The 18,639-nt window shown below is 66.5% G+C and overlaps 2 protein-coding genes across 3 annotated transcripts in view; one reads left to right on the top strand and one right to left on the bottom strand.

Annotated features, from left to right (window-relative positions):
- Positions 1 to 6,605, top strand: part of VMA22 (vacuolar ATPase assembly factor VMA22) — a 19,542-nt gene extending 12,937 nt beyond the window's left edge. The window contains exons 2-5 of the mRNA XM_073321396.1: positions 3,375 to 3,478; positions 4,636 to 4,748; positions 6,121 to 6,291; positions 6,397 to 6,605. Of these exons, the coding sequence (XP_073177497.1) occupies positions 3,375 to 3,478; positions 4,636 to 4,748; positions 6,121 to 6,291; positions 6,397 to 6,509 (501 nt within the window). The 3' untranslated portion in view covers positions 6,510 to 6,605. The remainder of the gene's footprint in view (positions 1 to 3,374; positions 3,479 to 4,635; positions 4,749 to 6,120; positions 6,292 to 6,396) is intronic.
- Positions 6,606 to 8,372: 1,767 nt separating this feature from the next.
- Positions 8,373 to 16,312, bottom strand: LOC140901942 (transforming protein RhoA-like). Of its 2 annotated transcripts, none has more exons than XM_073321422.1 (5): positions 16,203 to 16,312; positions 11,554 to 11,711; positions 10,306 to 10,426; positions 9,613 to 9,743; positions 8,373 to 9,298 (listed from the first exon to the last, which is right to left on the bottom strand). In XM_073321422.1, the coding sequence occupies exons 2-5, from the start codon at positions 11,707 to 11,709 to the stop codon at positions 9,125 to 9,127; spliced, it is 582 nt and encodes a 193-aa protein (XP_073177523.1). In that variant the 5' UTR covers positions 11,710 to 11,711; positions 16,203 to 16,312; the 3' UTR covers positions 8,373 to 9,124. The 2 variants fall into 2 exon arrangements, with proteins under 2 accessions (XP_073177523.1, XP_073177522.1); XM_073321421.1 differs by lacking the exon at positions 16,203 to 16,312 and adding an exon at positions 15,779 to 15,885.
- Between the last annotated feature and the right edge of the window lie 2,327 nt (positions 16,313 to 18,639).

Below are 18,639 nucleotides of genomic sequence, written 5' to 3'. Positions count from 1 at the left end.
AGGGCCCCCCCACTGCCCCTGCGCTCCCCTTCTTACCCCCAGTGTCCCCTACTGCCCTTGGGGCCCCCCTTCCTACCCCCAGGGCCCTCTACTGCCTCTGGGGCCCCCCTTCCCACCCCCAGGGTCCCCCCACTGCCCCTGGGGCACCCTTCTTGCCCCTCAGGGCCCCCCACTGCCCCTGGGGCCTCCCTTCCCACCCAAAGGGCCCCGCCACGGGATCCCCTTCCCACCCCCAGGACCCCCCTTCTTACCCCCAGGGTCCCCTACTGCCTCTGGGGGCCCCCCTTCCCACCCCCAGGGTCTCCCTTCCCACCCCCAGGGTCCCCTACTGCCTCTGGGGGCCCCCCTTCCCACCCCCAGGGTCTCCCTTCCCACCCCCAGGGCCCCCCCACTGCCCCTGGGGCACCCTTCTTGCCCCTCAGGGCCCCCCCACTGCCCCTGGGGCACCCTTCTTGCCCCTCAGGGCCCCCCCACTGCCCCTGGGGACCCCCTTCCCGCCCCCAGGGCCCCCCACTGCCCCTGGGGCCTCCCTTCCCACCCCCAGGGCCCCCTTCTTACCCCTCAGGGCCCCCTACTGCATTTGGGGCTCCCCTTCCCACCCCCAGGGCCCCCCCTCTGCCCTTGGGGCCCCTCTTCCCACCCCCAGGGCCCCCTTCTTACCCCTCAGGGCCCCCTAGTGCCCCTGGGGCCCCCCTTCTTACTCCTCAGGGCTCCCCTTTCCACCCCCAGGGCCCCCTTCTTACCCCCAGGGCCCTACTACTGCCCGTGGGGCCCCCCTTCCCACCCCCAGGGCCCCCTTCTTACCCCTCAGGGCCCCCCCACTGCTCCTGGGCCTCCCCTTTTTACCTCTCAGGGCCCCCTAATGCCCCTGGGGCCCCCCTTCCCAGCCCCAGAGCTCCCATTTTTACCCCTCTGGGCCCACCCACTGCCCTTGGGGCCCCCCTTCTTACCCCTCAGGGCCCCCTGGGGCTCCCCCTCTTACCTCCAGGACCCCCTACTGCCCCTGGGGCCCCCCTTCCCACCCCCAGGACCCCCTAGTGCCCCTGCTGCTCCCCTTCTTACCCCCAGGGTCCCCTCCTGCCCTTGGGGCCCCCCTTCCCACCCCCAGGGTCCCCTACTGCCCTTGTGGCCCCCCTTCCCACCCCCAGGGCCCCCTTCTTACTCCTCAGAGCCCCCTACTGCCCTTGGGCCCCCCTTCCCACCCCCAGGGCCCCCTTCTTATCCCTCAGGGCCCCCTACTGCCCTTGGGGCCCCCCTTCCCACCCCTAGGGCCCCCCACTGCCCCTGGGGCCCCCCTTCCCACCCCCAGGGCCCCCTTCTTACCCCTCAGGGCCCCCTACTGCATTTGGGGCCCCCCTTCCCACCCCCAGGGCCCCCCCTCTGCCCTTGGGGCCCCTCTTCCCACCCCCAGGGCCCCCCTTCTTATCCCTCAGGGCCCCCCACTTCCCCCTGCGGCCCCCCTTCTTACCCCTCAGGGCCCCTCCACTGCCCCCTGGGGCTCCCCTTCTTATCCCCAGGGTCCCCTACTGCCCCTGGGGCCCCCCTTCCCACACCCAGGGCCCCCTAGTGCCCCTGGGGCCCCCCTTCTTACCCCTCAGGGCCCCCCTTCTTATCCCTCTGGGCCCCCTCACTGCCCCCTTCCCACCCCCAGGGCCCCCCTTCTTTTCTTACCCCCCAGGGCTCTCCTCCCCCAGGGTCCCCTCACTGCCCCCTGGGGCTCCCCTTCTTACCCCCAGGGTCCCCTACTGCCCCCAGGGTCCCCCTTCTTACCCCTCAGGGCCCCCTACTGCCCTTGGGGCTCCCCTTCCCACCCCCAGGGCCCCCCTTCTTACCCATCAGGGCCCCCTACTGCCCCTGGGGCCCCCCTTCTTACTCCTCAGGGCCCCCTACTGCCCCTGGGCCCCCCCCTTCTTACCCCTCAGGGCCCCCCCTTTTAACCCCTCAGGGCCCCCCCTTCTTACCCCTCAGGGTCTTTCTTCCCACCCCCGAGGCCCCCTTTCTTACCCCTCTGGGCCCCCCTTTCTTACCCATCAGGGCCCCCTCCTGCCCCCGGAGCCCCCCTTCTTAGCCCTCAGGGCCCCCTAGTACCCCTGGGGCCCCCCTTCCCACCCCCAGGGCTCCCCTTCTTACCCCTCAGGGCCCCCCCACTACCCCTGGGGCTCCCCTTCTTACCCCCCTGGGCCCCCCCTTCTTACCTCTCAGGGCCCCCCCTACTGCCCCTGGGCCCCCCCTTCTTACCTCTCAGGGCCCCCCCTACTGCCCCTGGGGCCCCCCTTCTTACCCCTCAGGGCCCCCCCACTGCTCTTGGGACCCCTCTTCCCACCCCCAGGGCCCCCCCCTACTGCCCCTGGGGCTCCCCTTCTTACCCCTCAGGGCCCCCCCCTACTGCCCCTGGGGCCCCCCTTCTTACCCCCCACCCTCCCTACTGCCCCAGGGCCCCCCCTACTGCCCCTGGGGCCCCCCTTCTTACCCCTCAGGGCCCACCCCACTGCCCTCAGAGCCCCCCTTCCCACCTCTCGGGGCCCCCCTTCTTACCCCTCAGGGCCCCCTACTGCCCTTGGGGCTCCCCTACCCACCCCCAGGGCCCCCTTCTTACCCCTCAGGGCCCCCCCACTGCCCCTGCGGCTCCCCTTCCGACCCCCAGGGCCCCCCTTCTTACCTCTCAGGGCCCCCTAGTGCCCCTGGGGCCCCCCTTCTTACTCCTCAGGCCCCCCCACGGCCAATGGGGCTCCCCTTCTTACCCCATGTGCCCCCCACTGCCCCTGGGTACCCCCCTCCCGCCCCCAGGACCCCCTCCCACCCCCAGGGCCCCCCTTTTTGCCCCCTGGGGCTCCCCTTCCCACCCCCAGGGCTCCCCTTTCTTACCCATCAGGGCCCCCACTGTCCCTGGGGCCCCCCTTCCCACCCCCAGGGCCTCCTACTGCCCCTGGGGCTCCCCTTCTTACCCCTCAGGGCCCCCCCTACTGCCCCAGGGCCCCCCCTACTGCCCCTGGGGCTCCCCTTCTTACCCCTCAGGGCCCCCCCTACTGCCCCAGGGCCCCTCCTACTGCCCCTGGGGCCCCCCTTCTTACCCCTCAGGGCCCACCCCACTGCCCTCAGAGCCCCCCTTCCCACCCCCAGGGGCCCCCTTCTTACCCCTCAGATTCGCCCCACTGCCCCTGCGGCTCCCCTTCCCGCCCCCGGGGCCCCCCTTTCCCATGCTGCCTTCTCGCCGCCCACAGGGCCTCAACCGCCCCCTCCTGCGCGCACTGGCCTGGCAAGCTGCAGCCACGTCAGCCTGGGGGTGGGGGGGTCTCGTAGGGGCAGCGCAGCCCCTGAGCGGCGTGTCTCCCCCAGCAGCCCCTCACACCCCCTCATTGTGTCCCTCCGTGCAGGGCTGGTTCTCGCTCTCTAGGTCCCGCTTCGCCATGGGCTGCAAGTCGGTCTCTGCCCTGCAGTACGGGGCCTGCATGGAGCCGCTGGTCCGGGTGCGCGCCAGGTGAGAGCAGGGGGCTGCGGGTCGGGAGTGAGGGGCACCGGCAGGGCTGGGGGGGGCCATGGCTGGGCTGGGCTGGCGGGGGCTGCGGGTTGGGAGTGAGGGGCACCAGCAGGGCTGGGGGGGGTCACTGTGAGGGGCACCGGCAGAGCTGGGGCGGGGGGGCCAGGGCTGGGCTGGCAGGGGGCTGTGGGTCGGGAGTGAGGGCAGGGCTGGGTGGGGGCCAGGGCTGGGCTAGCAGGGGGCTGTGGGTCGGGAGTGTGGGGCACCGGCAGAACTGGGGGGGGGCAGGGCTGGGCTGGCAGGGGGCCGTGGGTCAGGAGTGAGGGGCACCGGCAGGGCTGGGGGGGGCCCAGAGCTGGGCTGGCGGGGGGCTGCGGGTCGGGAGTGAGGGGGGCCCAGGGCTGGGCTGGCGGGGGGCTGCGGGTCGGGAGTGAGGGGCACCGGCAGGGCTGGGGGGGGGGGCAGGGCAGGGGCTGGGCTGGCAGGGTGCCGTGGGTCGGGAGTGAGGGGCACCGGCAGGGCTGGGGGGGGGCCAGGGCTGGGCTAGCGGGGGGCTGTGGGTCGAGAGTCAGGGGCCGAGTGCTGGGCTTGCAGGGGGCTGCGGGTCGGGAGTGAGGGGCACCGGCAGAGCTTGGGGGGGGCCAGGGCTGGGCTAGCGGGGGGCTGTGGGTCGGGAGTCAGGGGCCCAGGGCTGGGCTAGCAGGGGGCTGTGGGTCGGGAGTGAGGGGCACCGGCAGAGCTGGTGGGGGTCACTGTGAGGGGCACCGGCAGAGCTGGGGGGGGGGCCACGGCTGGGCTAGCGGGGGGCTGCGGGTCGGGAGTGAGGGGCACCAGCAGACTTGGTTTCACGCTGGGCACAGAAATGGTGAAACACCCCCCCACGATCTGTAATTCCCGGAACCAGAGACTCTTGGAAACGTGGGGCTGGAAGGGACCCCAGGAGGTCGCCAGGTCCGGCCCCCCGCGCGGAGGCAGGACCGAGTCGCCCCAGACCAGCCCAGACAGGGGTTTGTCTGACCTGGTCTTAAAACAATAAACCAGGATTTACCCGCCCCGGCTCGGGTGGGGGTTCCCCGTCTGGGCCGGGCTGTGAACGACCTGCAGGGGGCGCTCCCCAGACCGAGAGAGGGGGTCAGTGGTGTGGTTCCCCCTTCCAGCGAGGGGGAGAGCGGGCAGGTCGCCTTCCAGGTCATCCCAGGAGGATGGGACCCGTCCGCAGAGGCTGCTGAGGGGTCACCGGCCGTGGAGGAAATCGGGCCCCAAGACCAAGGTGAACTAATGGACAAAGAACTGCACCGAGAGCCCAGGGCTGGGCTGGCAGGGGGCTGTGGGGCGGGAGTGAAGGGCACCAGCAGAGCCGGGGGAGGGGGGAGGGGGTCAGGGCTGAGCTGGCAGGGGGCCGCAGGTTGGGAGTGAGGGGCACCGGCAGAGCTGGGGGGGGGGTCAGGGCTGGGCTAACAGGGGGTTGTGGGTCGGGAGTGAGGGGCACCGGCAGAGCTGGGGGGGTCAGGGCTGGGCTAGCAGGGTCTGCTGGTTGGAAGTGAGGGGCACCAGCAGAGTTGTGGGTCGGGGGTCAGGGCTGGGCTAGCAGGGGGTTGTGGGTCAGAAGTGAGGGGCACCAGCAGAGTTGTGGGTCAAGGGTCAGGGCTGGGCTAGCAGGGGGTTGTGGGTCAGGAGTGAGGGGCACCGGCAGAGCTGGGGGGGGTCAGGGCTGGGCTAACAGGGGGTTGTGGGTCAGGAGTGAGGGGCACTGGCAGAGCTGGGGGGGGTCAGGGCTGGGCTAACAGGGGGTTGTGGGTCGGGAGTGAGGGGCACCGGCAGAGCTGGGGGGGTCAGGGCTGGGCTAGCAGGGTCTGCTGGTTGGAAGTGAGGGGCACCAGCAGAGTTGTGGGTCGGGGGTCAGGGCTGGGCTAGCAGGGGGTTGTGGGTTGGGAGTGAGGGGCGCAGCAGAGCTGGGGGGGTCAGGGCTGGGCTAACAGGGGGTTGTGGGTCGGGAGTGAGGGGCACCGGCAGAGCTGGGGGGGGGTCAGGGCTGGGCTAACAGGGGGTTGTGGGTCAGGAGTGAGGGGCACTGGCAGAGCTGGGGGGGGTCAGGGCTGGGCTAACAGGGGGTTGTGGGTCGGGAGTGAGGGGCACCGGCAGAGCTGGGGGGGTCAGGGCTGGGCTAGCAGGGTCTGCTGGTTGGAAGTGAGGGGCACCAGCAGAGTTGTGGGTCGGGGGTCAGGGCTGGGCTAGCAGGGGGTTGTGGGTTGGGAGTGAGGGGCGCAGCAGAGCTGGGGGGGTCAGGGCTGGGCTAACAGGGGGTTGTGGGTCGGGAGTGAGGGGCACCGGCAGAGCTGGGGGGGGGTCAGGGCTGGGCTAACAGGGGGTTGTGGGTCAGGAGTGAGGGGCACTGGCAGAGCTGGGGGGGGTCAGGGCTGGGCTAACAGGGGGTTGTGGGTCGGGAGTGAGGGGCACCGGCAGAGCTGGGGGGGTCAGGGCTGGGCTAGCAGGGTCTGCTGGTTGGAAGTGAGGGGCACCAGCAGAGTTGTGGGTCGGGGGTCAGGGCTGGGCTAGCAGGGGGTTGTGGGTCAGGAGTGAGGGGCGCAGCAGAGCTGCAGGGGGGGGAGTTTTGACACCCTTTTTGTTGAACGTCTCTCTAGTCTTGCGGCAGCGAAAGGGCCCAGGGAAAACAGAGGATCCTGGGTCCCCCCTGGAGGCTGCCCCCGAACCTCCTGATTCCCCGAAGGGGGCCTCATCCCAGGACCCACTGACCTGGTTCGGGATCCTGGTGCCCCAGAGCCTCCGGCAGGCTCAGAGCAGCTTCAAAGAGGGTGAGTCCAGGGCGCCCCCTAGAGGGGACAGGCCCCGGGCCCCATTTCTTCCCCCCGCACCCCGAGCCAGCCGGCCGGTCTCTGCTGACCCCCGTCTCTCCGCAGGGATTCTCCTGGCCGGGGAGATCGCCAGCCTGCAGAGCGACCTCCAGGCCACGCGGGCGCGGTATCGGGCGCTGCTGGAGAGAAAGCGCCACGTGCTGGCCACAGAGGGGTAGTGTTGCCGCTGCCCCCCTGGGGCTTTCGCACCCCACACGCTGGGCAGGGCGTCTTGCGACCTCCGACAGCCCTGTCAATAAACTGGGATCGCTGCTCGGGTGTGTCCGTCTGTCTGTCCCTGCCGGGGGGCTGGGGCCCTGCTCTGCGTCCCCCCGACTCCCTGCGAGGTCCGCGTGAGCCCCTGCTTGCAGAGTGCTCTGCCTGGGGGGTGAGTCTGGGGGGGCTCGGGGCAGCACTGGGAGAGGCCAACGAGAAACTCTGCCTCTTCCCTGCCCCCCAGCCTGCGTGGGGCCCAGCGGGGACAGGGCTGCCCTGGAGAAAGGACAGGACAGGCTCTGGGCGGGGAGTGGGCTCTAGGGTTTAGAGCAGGGGGGCTGGGAGCCAGGACTCCTGGGTTCTCTCCCTGGCTCTGGGAGGGCAGTGGGGCCTGGGGGTGAGAGTTGGGGGCAGGAGCCAGGACTCCTTGGTTCTGGCTGGTTTGTGATCTCGGCTGTTCCAAGCAGACTTGCCCTGTCTCTCCCCGGGGGTCAGGGCTTGCTCCGGTGTGACTCTGGATTAACTGCCTGGGAGCCCGTGGGGTCCCTGCTAAGAGGGGAGGGGCTCATGGCACAGTGCCCTCCTTGCCCAGCGGGAGGTGCTGGGTGGCCCCAGGGCCAGCCAGGCAGGAGCAGCAACCAGCCTGTCCCCTGTGGTCTAGGGGCCCGGGTTCGACTCCCGGTGGGGGAAGCAGCTGCTTGTTTTCTTGGTGAGGCACCGGCCTCGAGCCCGGGGTTCTCCTGGTACCTCGTATGGAGCAGGGGCTGGAGGATGCTTCATTCTTGCCCCTCTGAGTGCAGCTCTAGAGAGCCCCTGTTCCCCACTCCTGCTGGAATCTGGGCACCAGGACTCCTGGGTTCCCCCCCCCCACTCTAGGGAGGAGGAGGATGGGGGGCTGGAAGCCAGGACTCAGGGAGGTGAGTGGGCATTTGGGGGCTAGGCTGCTGTGTTGGAGCAAGCAGAGGACTCCTAGGGGTTGTCTGCCCCTTCCCCCTATGCCCAGAGCTTGGGGGTCAGGCTGGGTGCAGGAGGGTGGTGATTGGCACAACCCCCCATTTAGCACCTTGGGGGGTGGGGGGCAGTCCCTCACCACACCCCCAGGGGCCACCCTCCCTCCAGGATTTGCTCCCTGGGACAGTGTTCCAGAGTTGGAGGGAGTCACCCCCACCCCTGCTGCAAGGGGGCATCTCTGGGGCCCCCAGCCCTGTCTGGGGGTGCAGAGGGCAAAGCCCCCCCTCAGGCAGTCCCCACAGCTTTTCCCTCACTTGTTTTCAAAAGCTGGGGGTGAGCCCTAAGGTGTAGGTCATGACTTCACAGCCCCCTGTGCTCCAGGCCTGCCCCTGGCAGGGATGGGGGGGGAGGGTGAGAGTGACACAGCCATGCCAACCCCCCACAGAGCCCTCCCAAGGGCCCCCCCACCCATGCTCCAGGCAGGGATGGGGGGAGGGTGAATGAGAGTGACACAGCTGCACCAACCCCACAGAGGCCCCACCCCAGTGTTAATTGCTCATCAGTAAGGGGCCCAGCCCTTGCAGCCTGAGAGGGACAGGCGGGTACTGCCCACATGCCCCTGCAGTTGTGTGTAGCTGTGGCCCAGGCCCCCCCCAGAGCTGGGTACATTTCAGCCCCAGCCAAGCTGTGTTTGGGAACTGGCAGACAGTTGAGGTGACTTGAGCGTTGCCCCCCTCCAGCTGATGGCAGGGGATAGAACTGATTCAGGCTGGTGTGACCCCAGCAGAGCACAAGGGGGCAGAGGTGGGGAGCCCAGGGCTGGCACAGAACTATGAGGTGAGGGGAACCCCCCCACAAACAGACAGAGCCCCCCATACTAAACATTGCTACAAATTTATTACAGAGCTGTCTGTCTTTCAAGTACAGTTGAAAATAACCAACATCCCCGGGAGTACAGAGCGGACGGGTGCCCGCAGCACCCCCCGTGTGGCACTTGCTAGTGCGGAGGGCCCGGGACCCGAGGGGGGTGGGGGAGCCAGGTGCCCTCCACGGGCAAAGCGGCCCGCAGCACCTCTGCATAAAAATATAGAGTTCTCTGGGGGGCCCCCCCGCTTGGCAAGAGATAAATAGGAGGAAGAAATCTGTACAGCAGGGGGCAGCGCCCACTCCCCCACCCTGGGGGCAGAGCCCAGCAAGGGGCACCATGCTGTGATCCAGCCCTCCCATGGCCAATGGGAGGCACAGTAGAGGGCTGACACCTGCAGCACTGAGCCCCCCAGCAAGGGGCTGCGGGTCACAAGGGGCAGGGCAGCCCTGTGATTTCGGGCTCCAATTGAGTGGGGGACTGGAAGAGCTGGGGCAGAGCTGCCAGGAGGCAGTGGAGCTGCCATGGGGTAGCCCCCCCTCCCAAACCATTCCAGGAGAGAGGCTGGGGGCCCCCCCAGGGGTGGGATTGAGGGGGCTGTGCCACAAACCCCCCCCCCAAAACAGCTGTGGGAGGCTCCAGCAGCCAGAGGAGATGGGCAGCTCTGCCCAAGGAGCCATGGGGCTGTGATGAGGGGCCCTGAGCCCCCGCCCCCCCCAAGTGGGAGGGGTCAGAGGGAGGGCCTGGTGGGAGCAGGGGGAGTTACAGCAGCTGGCAGGAGGTCTTCTTGCGCCCACGCTTGGCCTGCAGGGCAGCCCGTGTGGCCATCTCAAAGACCTCGCGCACCCCGTCCTTTGTCTTGGCCGAGCACTCGAGGTACCCAAAGGCGCTGATCCGGTTGGCCATGTCCCGGCCCTCCTCCGGCTTCACCGGCTCCTGCAGGGGCAGCAAAAGTGGTCAGCGCCAAGGGTCTCCCCAATCCTGGGGGCAGTGGGGTCTGGGAGCCAGGACTCCTGGGTTCCATCCCCTGCTGGAGTGGGGTCTGGCAGGTAAGAGCAGGGCTGAGAGCCCAGTATAGCCAGCCCAAGCAGCAGCACTGTCCTGGGATCTAAAGGGTTAATCAGGGAGGAGCGATCAATCTCAGAAGGAGGCACTTTCCTTCAGGGTGGGGGCAACCCCAGGGTGCCAGGACAGACAGCAGGGGGCACTCTCCCTGGGGGGAGGCGCTCTCCTTCAGGACAGGGGCTTACCTGCTTCATCTTGGCCAGCTCCCGGCGCGTGTGCTCGTCATTGCGCAGGTCCTTCTTGTTGCCCACCAGGATGATGGGCACGTTGGGACAGAAATGCTTCACCTCCGGGGTCCACTTCTCCGGGATGTTTTCTGCACAGGGGGAAGGATCAGCATCAGGGCACCCAGATCATGCCCAGCTCCCCCAGGCCTGGGCTGGCAGCATGGACCCTTGGGCTCTACCCTGGCACTGGGAAGGGCATGGGGGCTAGTGGTTAGAGCAGGTGGGCTGAGAGCCAGGACTCCCGATTCTGTCCCATGCACTGGGAAGGGCATGGGGCTAGTGGTTAGAGCAGGTGGGCTGAGAGCCAGGACTCCCGATTCTGTCCCATGCACTGGGAAGGGCGTGGGGGCTAGTGGTTAGAGCAGGTGGGCTGAGAGCCAGGACTCCCGATTCTGTCCCATGCACTGGGAAGGGCATGGGGGCTAGTGGTTAGAGCATTACCATGAGCCTCTTGGCCAGATGTGCCAGCTCAGGGCCTGTAGCAAACTCAAGCTGCTGTGTGACCTGGCCACTACAGGGGCCTGAGCCACAGTTCACCTGGGCACCCTCTGCCCAGTATTGAGATCCTGGCTCTGGCTGCGGCCACAGGGACCCGGCTGGATCTCCCCAGCGCCCTCTGGCCCAGGGGGCACCCGGCTGCCCAGCACTCACCCAAGCTGTCAGGGCTGTCGATGGAGAAGCACATGAGGATGACGTCCGTGTCAGGGTAGGACAGGGGTCTCAGGCGGTCGTAGTCCTCCTGGCCAGCTGTGTCCCACAGCGCAAGCTCCACCTGCATGAGACAAGGGGGCAATGGGTAGCTGCCCTCCCAGGCGCTGCTGCTGGGGCAGATGGACACAGGCCATCCCGGGTTCCAGTTCCCACTAGGAAGTCACTGGCTTGGGGTGGCCAGACCCGGTCAGGGTTCCTGAGCTGACTGTTCCTCACCACTCCCGGGCACCCAGTTTTGTCTCAGGCCTCCAGCCATCACCATGGAGGGCAGGAGCTCCAGACAGGGCCTGGGCTGCAGACGCTGGCAATCCACAGTCAGCAGTTCAGCACCTGCCGGCCTGTTCTCTCAGGGCATTGAGAACGCTACTGGGCCCCAGCCAGCTCCCTCCAGCAAAGTACTGTTTGTTCAGAACAGAAGTGAGCCAGAGACCAGATTTTCCCACAGCTCAGATGCAGGGCTGCCTGGGCATCTCCCACCTGGGGACCCTGCCAGGGGCGGAGTACTCACCCTGGGCCTCCCCCCAGGTCAGACACTCCACGCACCCTCAAGGCCTGTGTAGTCCAGGTTCTTTGGGGACCAATCACTAGCCTGCCCATGAGATACACATGGATTTCAAAGGCCACTTCTCTACTCTAGCTACTGTGTGTGTCCACAGCCTGCCTCCCCCACTGCTTCATAAGCACCGCATCTGTCCCAGCCCTGACAGCCAGGCTCCAGTAACAGCTGGGGGCATGGTAAAGATAGTGTCTCCCTACCCGCAGCAAAGCTCCCAGGGATGGCAACAAGTGGCCTGCCCAGAGACTAAGGCCCCTGTGCACCACCTCAGCATTGTCAGTTTGTTCAGACCCACCCAGAAGGAAGACACTCCCTGCTGCGGTTCATCCCCTGGCCCATCGGTGTCAGTGAGCAGTGCAGGGAAGGGGCGGTGGATATTCAGAGTTAACAACCCTGGGGAAGTTAACTGCAGCGCGGCACTTGCAGGCGGGCACATCAAAGCTAGACAGTTCTCCCCCAGCACAGCCACTTCCTGTTAACTCCGGAGGGTGCAGGGTGCCATTGCCTCCTCATCCGCAGCTGGTCCAAAGCCAGTCTCCCTCCCACCCTCCTCAGGACAGACCCCAAACCCTTGCCTCCCTCCACAGGGAGGAGAGCAACAGCCCGCCCCAGCCAGTGTGGTGGCATGGTACCTGTTTGCTGTCCACCTCGATGTCAGCCACGTAGTTCTCGAAGACTGTGGGGACGTAGACCTCTGGGAACTGATCCTTGCTGAAGACTATGAGGAGGCAGGTCTTGCCACAGGCGCCATCTCCCACGATAACCAGTTTCTTCCGTATGGCAGCCATCTCTGGCCCAGGGGAGAGGGGACTCCCGTTACAGGGGTGCCACTGCGGCAAGCTAGACCCCAGCCTGCTGGAGGCAGACTCCATGGAGGGGAATCTGCTAGGCAGGCACAAGGCCTGGATGTCCCCCCAGGCTCTGACAGCTGGAACAAGGAAGCCGGTGCCATGTGGGGTGCTCTATGGGGCATGTGAGCTAGCCCAGGGGAAATGCTAGAGAAAGTGATCGGGGAAGGGAACTGAGTGATGTAGACAAGCCCAGAGCCCCCCACTTATACCCTAGACTTCCCTGCCTCAGTCAAGCCTCTCCCCTGCCCCTCCCTGGAAACCCAGGGCATGGGCCAGACTAGACTACAGGCTCTGCAGGGATGACTGAAAAAGCAAGGCCTGCTCCCCTAGCTCACAGAGCAAAGCTGGCCTGTATGAATTCCCAGCCTCAGGCTGCACAGAGGTCTGGGTTCGACCCCTGCCTCTGCCATGCTCCGTGTGACCCCTGAGCCAGCCACCAGAACCCAAAGGAAGCTGGCACCTAGCCCCATTTTAGGCAGCTGAGGAGCCTTGCCCTGGTGACTCAGTTTCTCCAGTTACTCTCCTACCCTTTGATTAAGATGTCAGCTCTCTGGGCTGGGGCCTGTGGCAGAACAATGCCCCCCTCCCACCCTGACCTGCTGGGGCCTACGCAGTGCAGCTGTGAGACACAGAAGGGGAGGTCGGGGATAGAACTCCAGAGACCCAGGGTCTATTCCTGCCTGCCACAGGGTGACCACATGCAAGTCACTGACTCTGTGCCTCAATTTCCCCATCTATAGATATGGGAGACTCCCTGGCAAAGCCCTTTGAGATCTGCTGCTGAATAGCGCTAGGTACTGCTGTGACTATTTAATGACACTGTTCCGACAGCAATTTGCTGATTGCTGTCCCGCTCACCCTGGAGCGGCTGGGGTTAACCCTCCCCGAAGCAGTCAGACTGCCACCACAGATGGGACCCGGCACTCCAATGAAGCTATATTCCACTCTCCACTTGCAGAGTCCTGGCGGTAGGGATTGAGGTCCAAGCTAGCTTTGCTGGGGCCGAGGTCCTAGCAGCTTTGCTAAGCGGGGTGGCTGGCTTCCTAAGGCCAGGCTGTCTCACGCCAAACCCTGGCTTTGTGTGTTTTTAAGAGGGGAGGGGCCCAGCAGCCGGGTGATTCACCACTTTGGCCACTGGGCTGCAACAGGAAGTTTCAGAGGCAGGCAAGTTACACCCACATGTGGCGCGTGAATGGCATTCCCAGGATCACCCACCCGCACTTGGAAAAAGTTAGACCAGCAATTTCCAGCAGCCATGGAATTAACCAACCTGCCCCGCTGACACTGACTGCTCCGAGGGTGGGGGGGGCAGGGAAAGGGGGGCTTTCAGGACTTAAGGATCAGGAAGCAGGAACATGAGAACAGCCATACTATACCAACGGTCCAGCAAACCCAGTGTCCTGTCTCTGACAGTGCCCGAGCTTCAGAGGGAATGAACAGAACAGGGCAGTTATCGAGTGACCTATCCCAGTAGCCAGCCCCAGCGTCTGGCAGTCAGAGAATTAGGGACACCCGGAGCATGGGACTGCGTCCCTGACTCCTACCCTCCAGGAACTTCTCGTTCTCTTTTGAACCCAGTGTTCACAACAGCCCCTAACAGCAAGTCCCCCACCCAGGGTGACTGTGCTGGGTGAGGTGGTTCCTTCTGTCTGCTTCAAACCTGTTGCCTACATTCAAAGGGCAAAACGTAAACCCTCTGCCACAGGGGAAGGTCTGAACAGGAGTACCACCATGGGCTGCCAGGGGACCCTTGCTACGTGCATTAAACTGAGCTAGCAGGGAGCAAATCCTGTCAGCAGCTGGTAAATCCCAAACTAAAGAGATTCAGGTTTCTAGGCCTCAGTGGGGAGGAGACAGGGCAATTTTTACAGGGCAGAAGGAGCTGGAAGCATCAAGACCAACAGGGTTTAAATCCTCACCATATCTGAGCACACTCATCTCATTGTACAGGGATGGAAACTGAGGCACAGAAGGGCACAAAGAAGTTAGCAGCAGAGCTGGGATTAGACTCAGGTCCTAGGCTCCTACCCCAACCCCTATCTACTCCTAGTCTCAGATCACCCAGCAGTACACCAGAGTCCAGGGCACAAATGCAAGACCACCACAGCACAGATAATCTCAGAGGCCAATTCACCCCCAAACCTGGCTAGAGCAGCCAAACAGCAGACTCAACACCTGCAGAGTTTGCTCCTGCCAGGAGAGCAGTGAACCTGGCGGGAGGGCGGGGGGTGAGGGGGGCGCATGTGTCAGCAGATCTGAGCCAGCCCAGAGAACAGAGCTGAGCACAGGCTGGCTCCGCACAGAAGTCTGACAGAACACGCAAGTTTCTCAAGGCCGATGGTCCTGAGGTTTGGTAAACTCATGGGTCAGCCATGGGGGTTCAGCACCCAGCCTGGAGGGGCAATCAACAAAGGGCTACAAGAACAGGTGTATAACCAGAAGGGGGCTCTCCCAGGTCACCAGGGAACACCTCCCACCTCTCTCCTTGGCACAGGAGCTGTCTCTTTGTGCACACCAGGAAGTGGAGGGCCAGGAGCGTGAGGCTGCAGGGGCTAAAGGAGAGAGCCTAGGTGTGAACGGACAGCCAGATGAAGTCGGGACCTCCCCTCAGATTCACCAAGGATGGGCCTGCCTACCCCATGGAAGCCTTCCCTCAGGCCAGCTGCCTAGAGGCGCCTCAAACAGCAGCTGTAGGGGGGCGGTTTGGGTACAGGGTGTCCACGGCTGCCCCACCCCAGGCACCAGGGAGGACGATCACATGACTGGGATCCTCCCCACAACCCAGAAGCCAGCACCTGCCCCCCAAACTCCAGAACTGGGGTGCCCCAGCCACCAGGCCAGCCAAGATTCTCCCCACACCTGGACTGGAGACCCAGGGGAAACAGGCCAGCTCGCCTGCCCCCAACAAAGCAAACACCCACCCCCCACCCCCTTGGCCTCACCAGTACAGGCCAAACATCCTCCCTCCCCACCTCTGCCCCAGGCAAAGGCTTGACCCCCCCCATAGAGACACCCCCCGGCCCCAGTGTACAGGGCCAAACATCCTCCCTCCCCACCTCTGCCCCAGGCAAAGGCTTGACCCCCCCCCCCCCCCATAGAGACACCCCCCGGCCCCAGTGTACAGGGCCAAACATCCTCCCTCCCCACCTCTGCCCCAGCCAAAGGCTTGACCCCCCCCATAGAGACACCCCCCCGGCCCCAGTGTACAGGGCCAAACATCCTCCCTCCCCACCTCTGCCCCAGCCAAAGGCTTGACCCCCCCCCCCATAGAGACACCCCCCCGGCCCCAGTGTACAGGGCCAAACATCCTCCCTCCCCACCTCTGCCCCAGGCAAAGGCTTGACCCCCCCCCCATAGAGACACCCCCCGGCCCCAGTGTACAGGGCCAAACATCCTCCCTCCCCACCTCTGCCCCAGGCAAAGGCTTGACCCCCCCATAGAGACACCCCCCGGCCCCAGTGTACAGGGCCAAACATCCTCCCTCCCCACCTCTGCCCCAGGGAAAGGCTTGACCCCCCCCCATAGAGACACCCCCCGGCCCCAGTGTACAGGGCCAAACATCCTCCCTCCCCACCTCTGCCCCAGCCAAAGGCTTGACCCCCCCCCATAGAGACACCCCCCCGGCGCCAGTGTACAGGGCCAAACATCCTCCCTCCCCACCTCTGCCCCAGGCAAAGGCTTGACCCCCCCCCATAGAGACACCCCCCGGCCCCAGTGTACAGGGCCAAACATCCTCCCTCCCCACCTCTGCCCCAGCCAAAGGCTTGACCCCCCCCCCATAGAGACACCCCCCGGCCCCAGTGTACAGGGCCAAACATCCTCCCTCCCCACCTCTGCCCCAGGCAAAGGCTTGACCCCCCCCCCATAGAGACACCCCCCCGGCGCCCGAGCCCCCCCCCCACCAGCCCCCGCGCCCCTCCCATATAGACCCCCCCGCCACCAACACCCCCCCCCGGCCCAGCGCCCGCCCCGGGGCGCAGCAGCCCCTCCCCCACGCCGAGCTCACCCCCGCCGCAGCCTCTGCCACATGGACCCGCCCCCCCGGCCCGGAAGGGAGGCGGCTCGCGCTCCCTCTCCCCACCGCCCAGTCGGCCGCGCATGCGCAGAGAAACTTCCAGACCGCACCCAGAGTTCTATTCCCCCCCGCGCCCGGCGCCGCGCGCCGACCCCTCCAGGGCCACGCCCCCTCCCACAGCTCCCAGCCAATCAGCTACCGCTTCCTCCCGCAAGCCAAGCGGCCCCGGGGCGCGTGACCCTCCCCCCACACACATACACACCGACAAACCAACCCCCCAAGCCGCCCGCGAGCGGCGCATGCGCAGAACGACCCCCACCCTCCTCAACCGCCGCCCCGCTCCCCAGCGCCGCGCCCAGCCGGCCACGGAGCGTCGCGGTTCCCGCGCAACCCGACCCGCACCGACTCCACTCACTGCGGGCTCTCTCGGCCACCTCCACTGCCGGCTGAGCCGCCGCCCGGACGCTCCAACCACCTCCTCACGATAGTCCCACCCACCCAGCGCGATGGACAGCCCACACCGACCAATAGCAGAGGCCTTAAGTACCCGCCATCGCCAATCCCCGGGCGGTGGGGCAGGGCTGACACGCCTCGAAGCCCCGCCCGTTGCATGATGGACAAGCGAGCCCAACCAATGGAAAGGGAGAGCACCCAAGATCCAGCCAATCCCCGCGGAGGGCGGGGCTGGAGGTGGCTTTCAGCCCCGCATTTTTGATTGACAACTACGGCCTCCCAATCGCACCACACGAAGGGAAAAACGAAGTTTGCCCCGCCCACACTCTGACAAACGGTGAAGAGGACCAATAAGAGTGTGTCATTTTATAGTTAACCCAATCATCATTCGAGGGCGGGGCAATGAATTCACAAGCCTCCGCCTCAGAGGTAGATTGACAGGCGAAGAGGCCAATGAAACAGAATTAGGCCAGCAAGCCATCCAATTGCTGTCGGAGGGCAGGGTTGGCGGTCCCCCCAAGGCCTGAGACTCACCGCGCAGCGGCCAACGGGCGGGCGGGAGGCATTTTTCTCGCCAATCCCGCCGCAGAGCGGGGCTCCCGACGCTCAAAATAGCGCCAATCACTTTGACTGACAGCACAAAACAACCAATAGGGACAGCGGCCCAGCCATGACAGCCCCGCCCCCCACGCCTGACCCCGCCCACAGGCCGGCGCCCGCCGAGCCCCGCCCAAGCCCGCGACTGACACGTGGAGCGGGCCAATGGCCGCGCTTCCCGCCAGATCGGGACACATGGAACGCTGTGGAACACGTTGCCTCCGGCGGCGGCGGCGACGGGCTCCACGTCAATGAGACCCCTCCCCCCCAGTAACCACGCCCCCTTGCACCCCCCCTTGGGTAGCCCCTCCCCCACCCCAGGAACCCCCCACCAACCCCTCCCCCACTACAGGAACACGGTCCCCCCACCCCCCCTTCAGGAGCCCCTCCCCCCACCAACCCCTCCCCCACTACAGGAACACGGGCCCCAGCACCCCCCTTCAGGAGCCCCTCCCCCCACCAACCCCTCCCCCACTACAGGAACACGGGCCCCAGCACCCCCCCTTCAGGAGCCCCTCCCCCCCCACCAACCCCTCCCCCCACTACAGGAACACGGGCCCCAGCACCCCCCCTTCAGGAGCCCCTCCCCCACTACAGGAACACGGGCCCCCCCACCCCCCCTTCAGGAGCCCCTCCCCCCACCAACCCCTCCCCCACTACAGGAACACGGGCCCCAGCACCCCCCCTTCAGGAGCCCCTCCCCCCACCAACCCCTCCCCCACTACAGGAACACGGGCCCCACCCCCCCCTTCAGGAGCCCCTCCCCCCCACCAACCCCTCCCCCACTACAGGAACACGGCCCCAGCACCCCCCTTCAGGAGCCCCTCCCCCCACCAACCCCTCCCCCCACTACAGGAACACGGGCCCCAGCACCCCCCTTCAGGAGCCCCTCCCCCCACCACCCCCCCTTCAGGAGCCCCTCCCCCACTACAGGAACACGGGCCCCAGCACCCCCCTTCAGGAGCCCTCCCACCCAGGAGCACCACCCCCTTGGGTAACCCCCCACCCCCCGCTGGGAGAGCCAGGCCCGAGGGGAAATCCCAGCCCCGCCCAGCAGACGGGCACCTGGGACGACGCCATCAGGCCGCAGCTGCGCCCCGCCCGCTCCAGCGCCGGGCTCCCCTGCCGAGTCCCAGGCACGGCCACGAGGACGACACGGCGGGCGCCCGTCAGCCTCCCCCGCGGGCGAGCGCCGCCCCCGGCTGCCGCAGGGACACGCGAGGGCCTTTCCCCCTCAGCGCCCTCTGCCAAGCACGGGGGTAAAATCCAGTTCTCGCATACGCAGGAGCTCCCCAGCCCCGAAGGGCACGAGGGCCCGCCGGGGCTAGGAACAAGCCCGGACCGTGGGGGCGCCGGTTTGGCCCTGCACCCAACGCTTGCATTTCCTCATTAGCAGCTGCAGCTCGTTTATTACGGGGCAGACCTGGAGTGAGCGGGACCCCGGCAGTGATGTTTGGGGTGAGGGACACTCTAGCCCCAAGGGGGCGAGACAGCCTGGCTGGAACTCCCTGCTAGGCATTTACTGGCTGCCCATGGGGGGGGGGGGGGGGGAGGAAACTGAGGCATGGCCCCACCCAGGTTTTTGCATAGATCTGTGCCCGGTGCAATCCAGAGCTGGGGTACAATCCACCCCCAAGAATAGATTCCAGGGGAATGGCACAGCCACACAGGGCGGGGGGCTGTTAGCCAAAGGCCAGGGCTCCCCCAGCACAGCTCTTAGCACAGCTCTTCTCACTACACAGGCCTTGGGAGCTGGGGAACTCATTGCCACTTGACTCCTTGCAGCAGCAAAGGGCACAGTG

Source organism: Lepidochelys kempii, chromosome 23, assembly GCF_965140265.1.
Source record: "Lepidochelys kempii isolate rLepKem1 chromosome 23, rLepKem1.hap2, whole genome shotgun sequence".
Lineage (NCBI taxonomy): Eukaryota > Metazoa > Chordata > Testudines > Cheloniidae > Lepidochelys > Lepidochelys kempii.
Note: the sequence above shows the minus strand (reverse complement) of the source record. Positions and strands in the feature narration are given on the sequence as shown.

Excerpts from the sequence above, each read along its gene's own strand:
- LOC140901942 (XM_073321421.1), bottom strand. The coding sequence starts at position 15,872 with ATGCGCGGCCGACTGGGCGGTGGGGAGAGGGAGCGCGAGCCGCCTCCC. Across the intron at positions 11,712-15,778 it reads TGGCAGAGGCTGCGGCGGGG|AGATGGCTGCCATACGGAAG; the intron begins GTGAGCTCGGCG and ends CCCCTGGGCCAG. Across the intron at positions 9,744-10,305 it reads CGACAGCCCTGACAGCTTGG|AAAACATCCCGGAGAAGTGG; the intron begins GTGAGTGCTGGG and ends CCCCCTGTGCAG.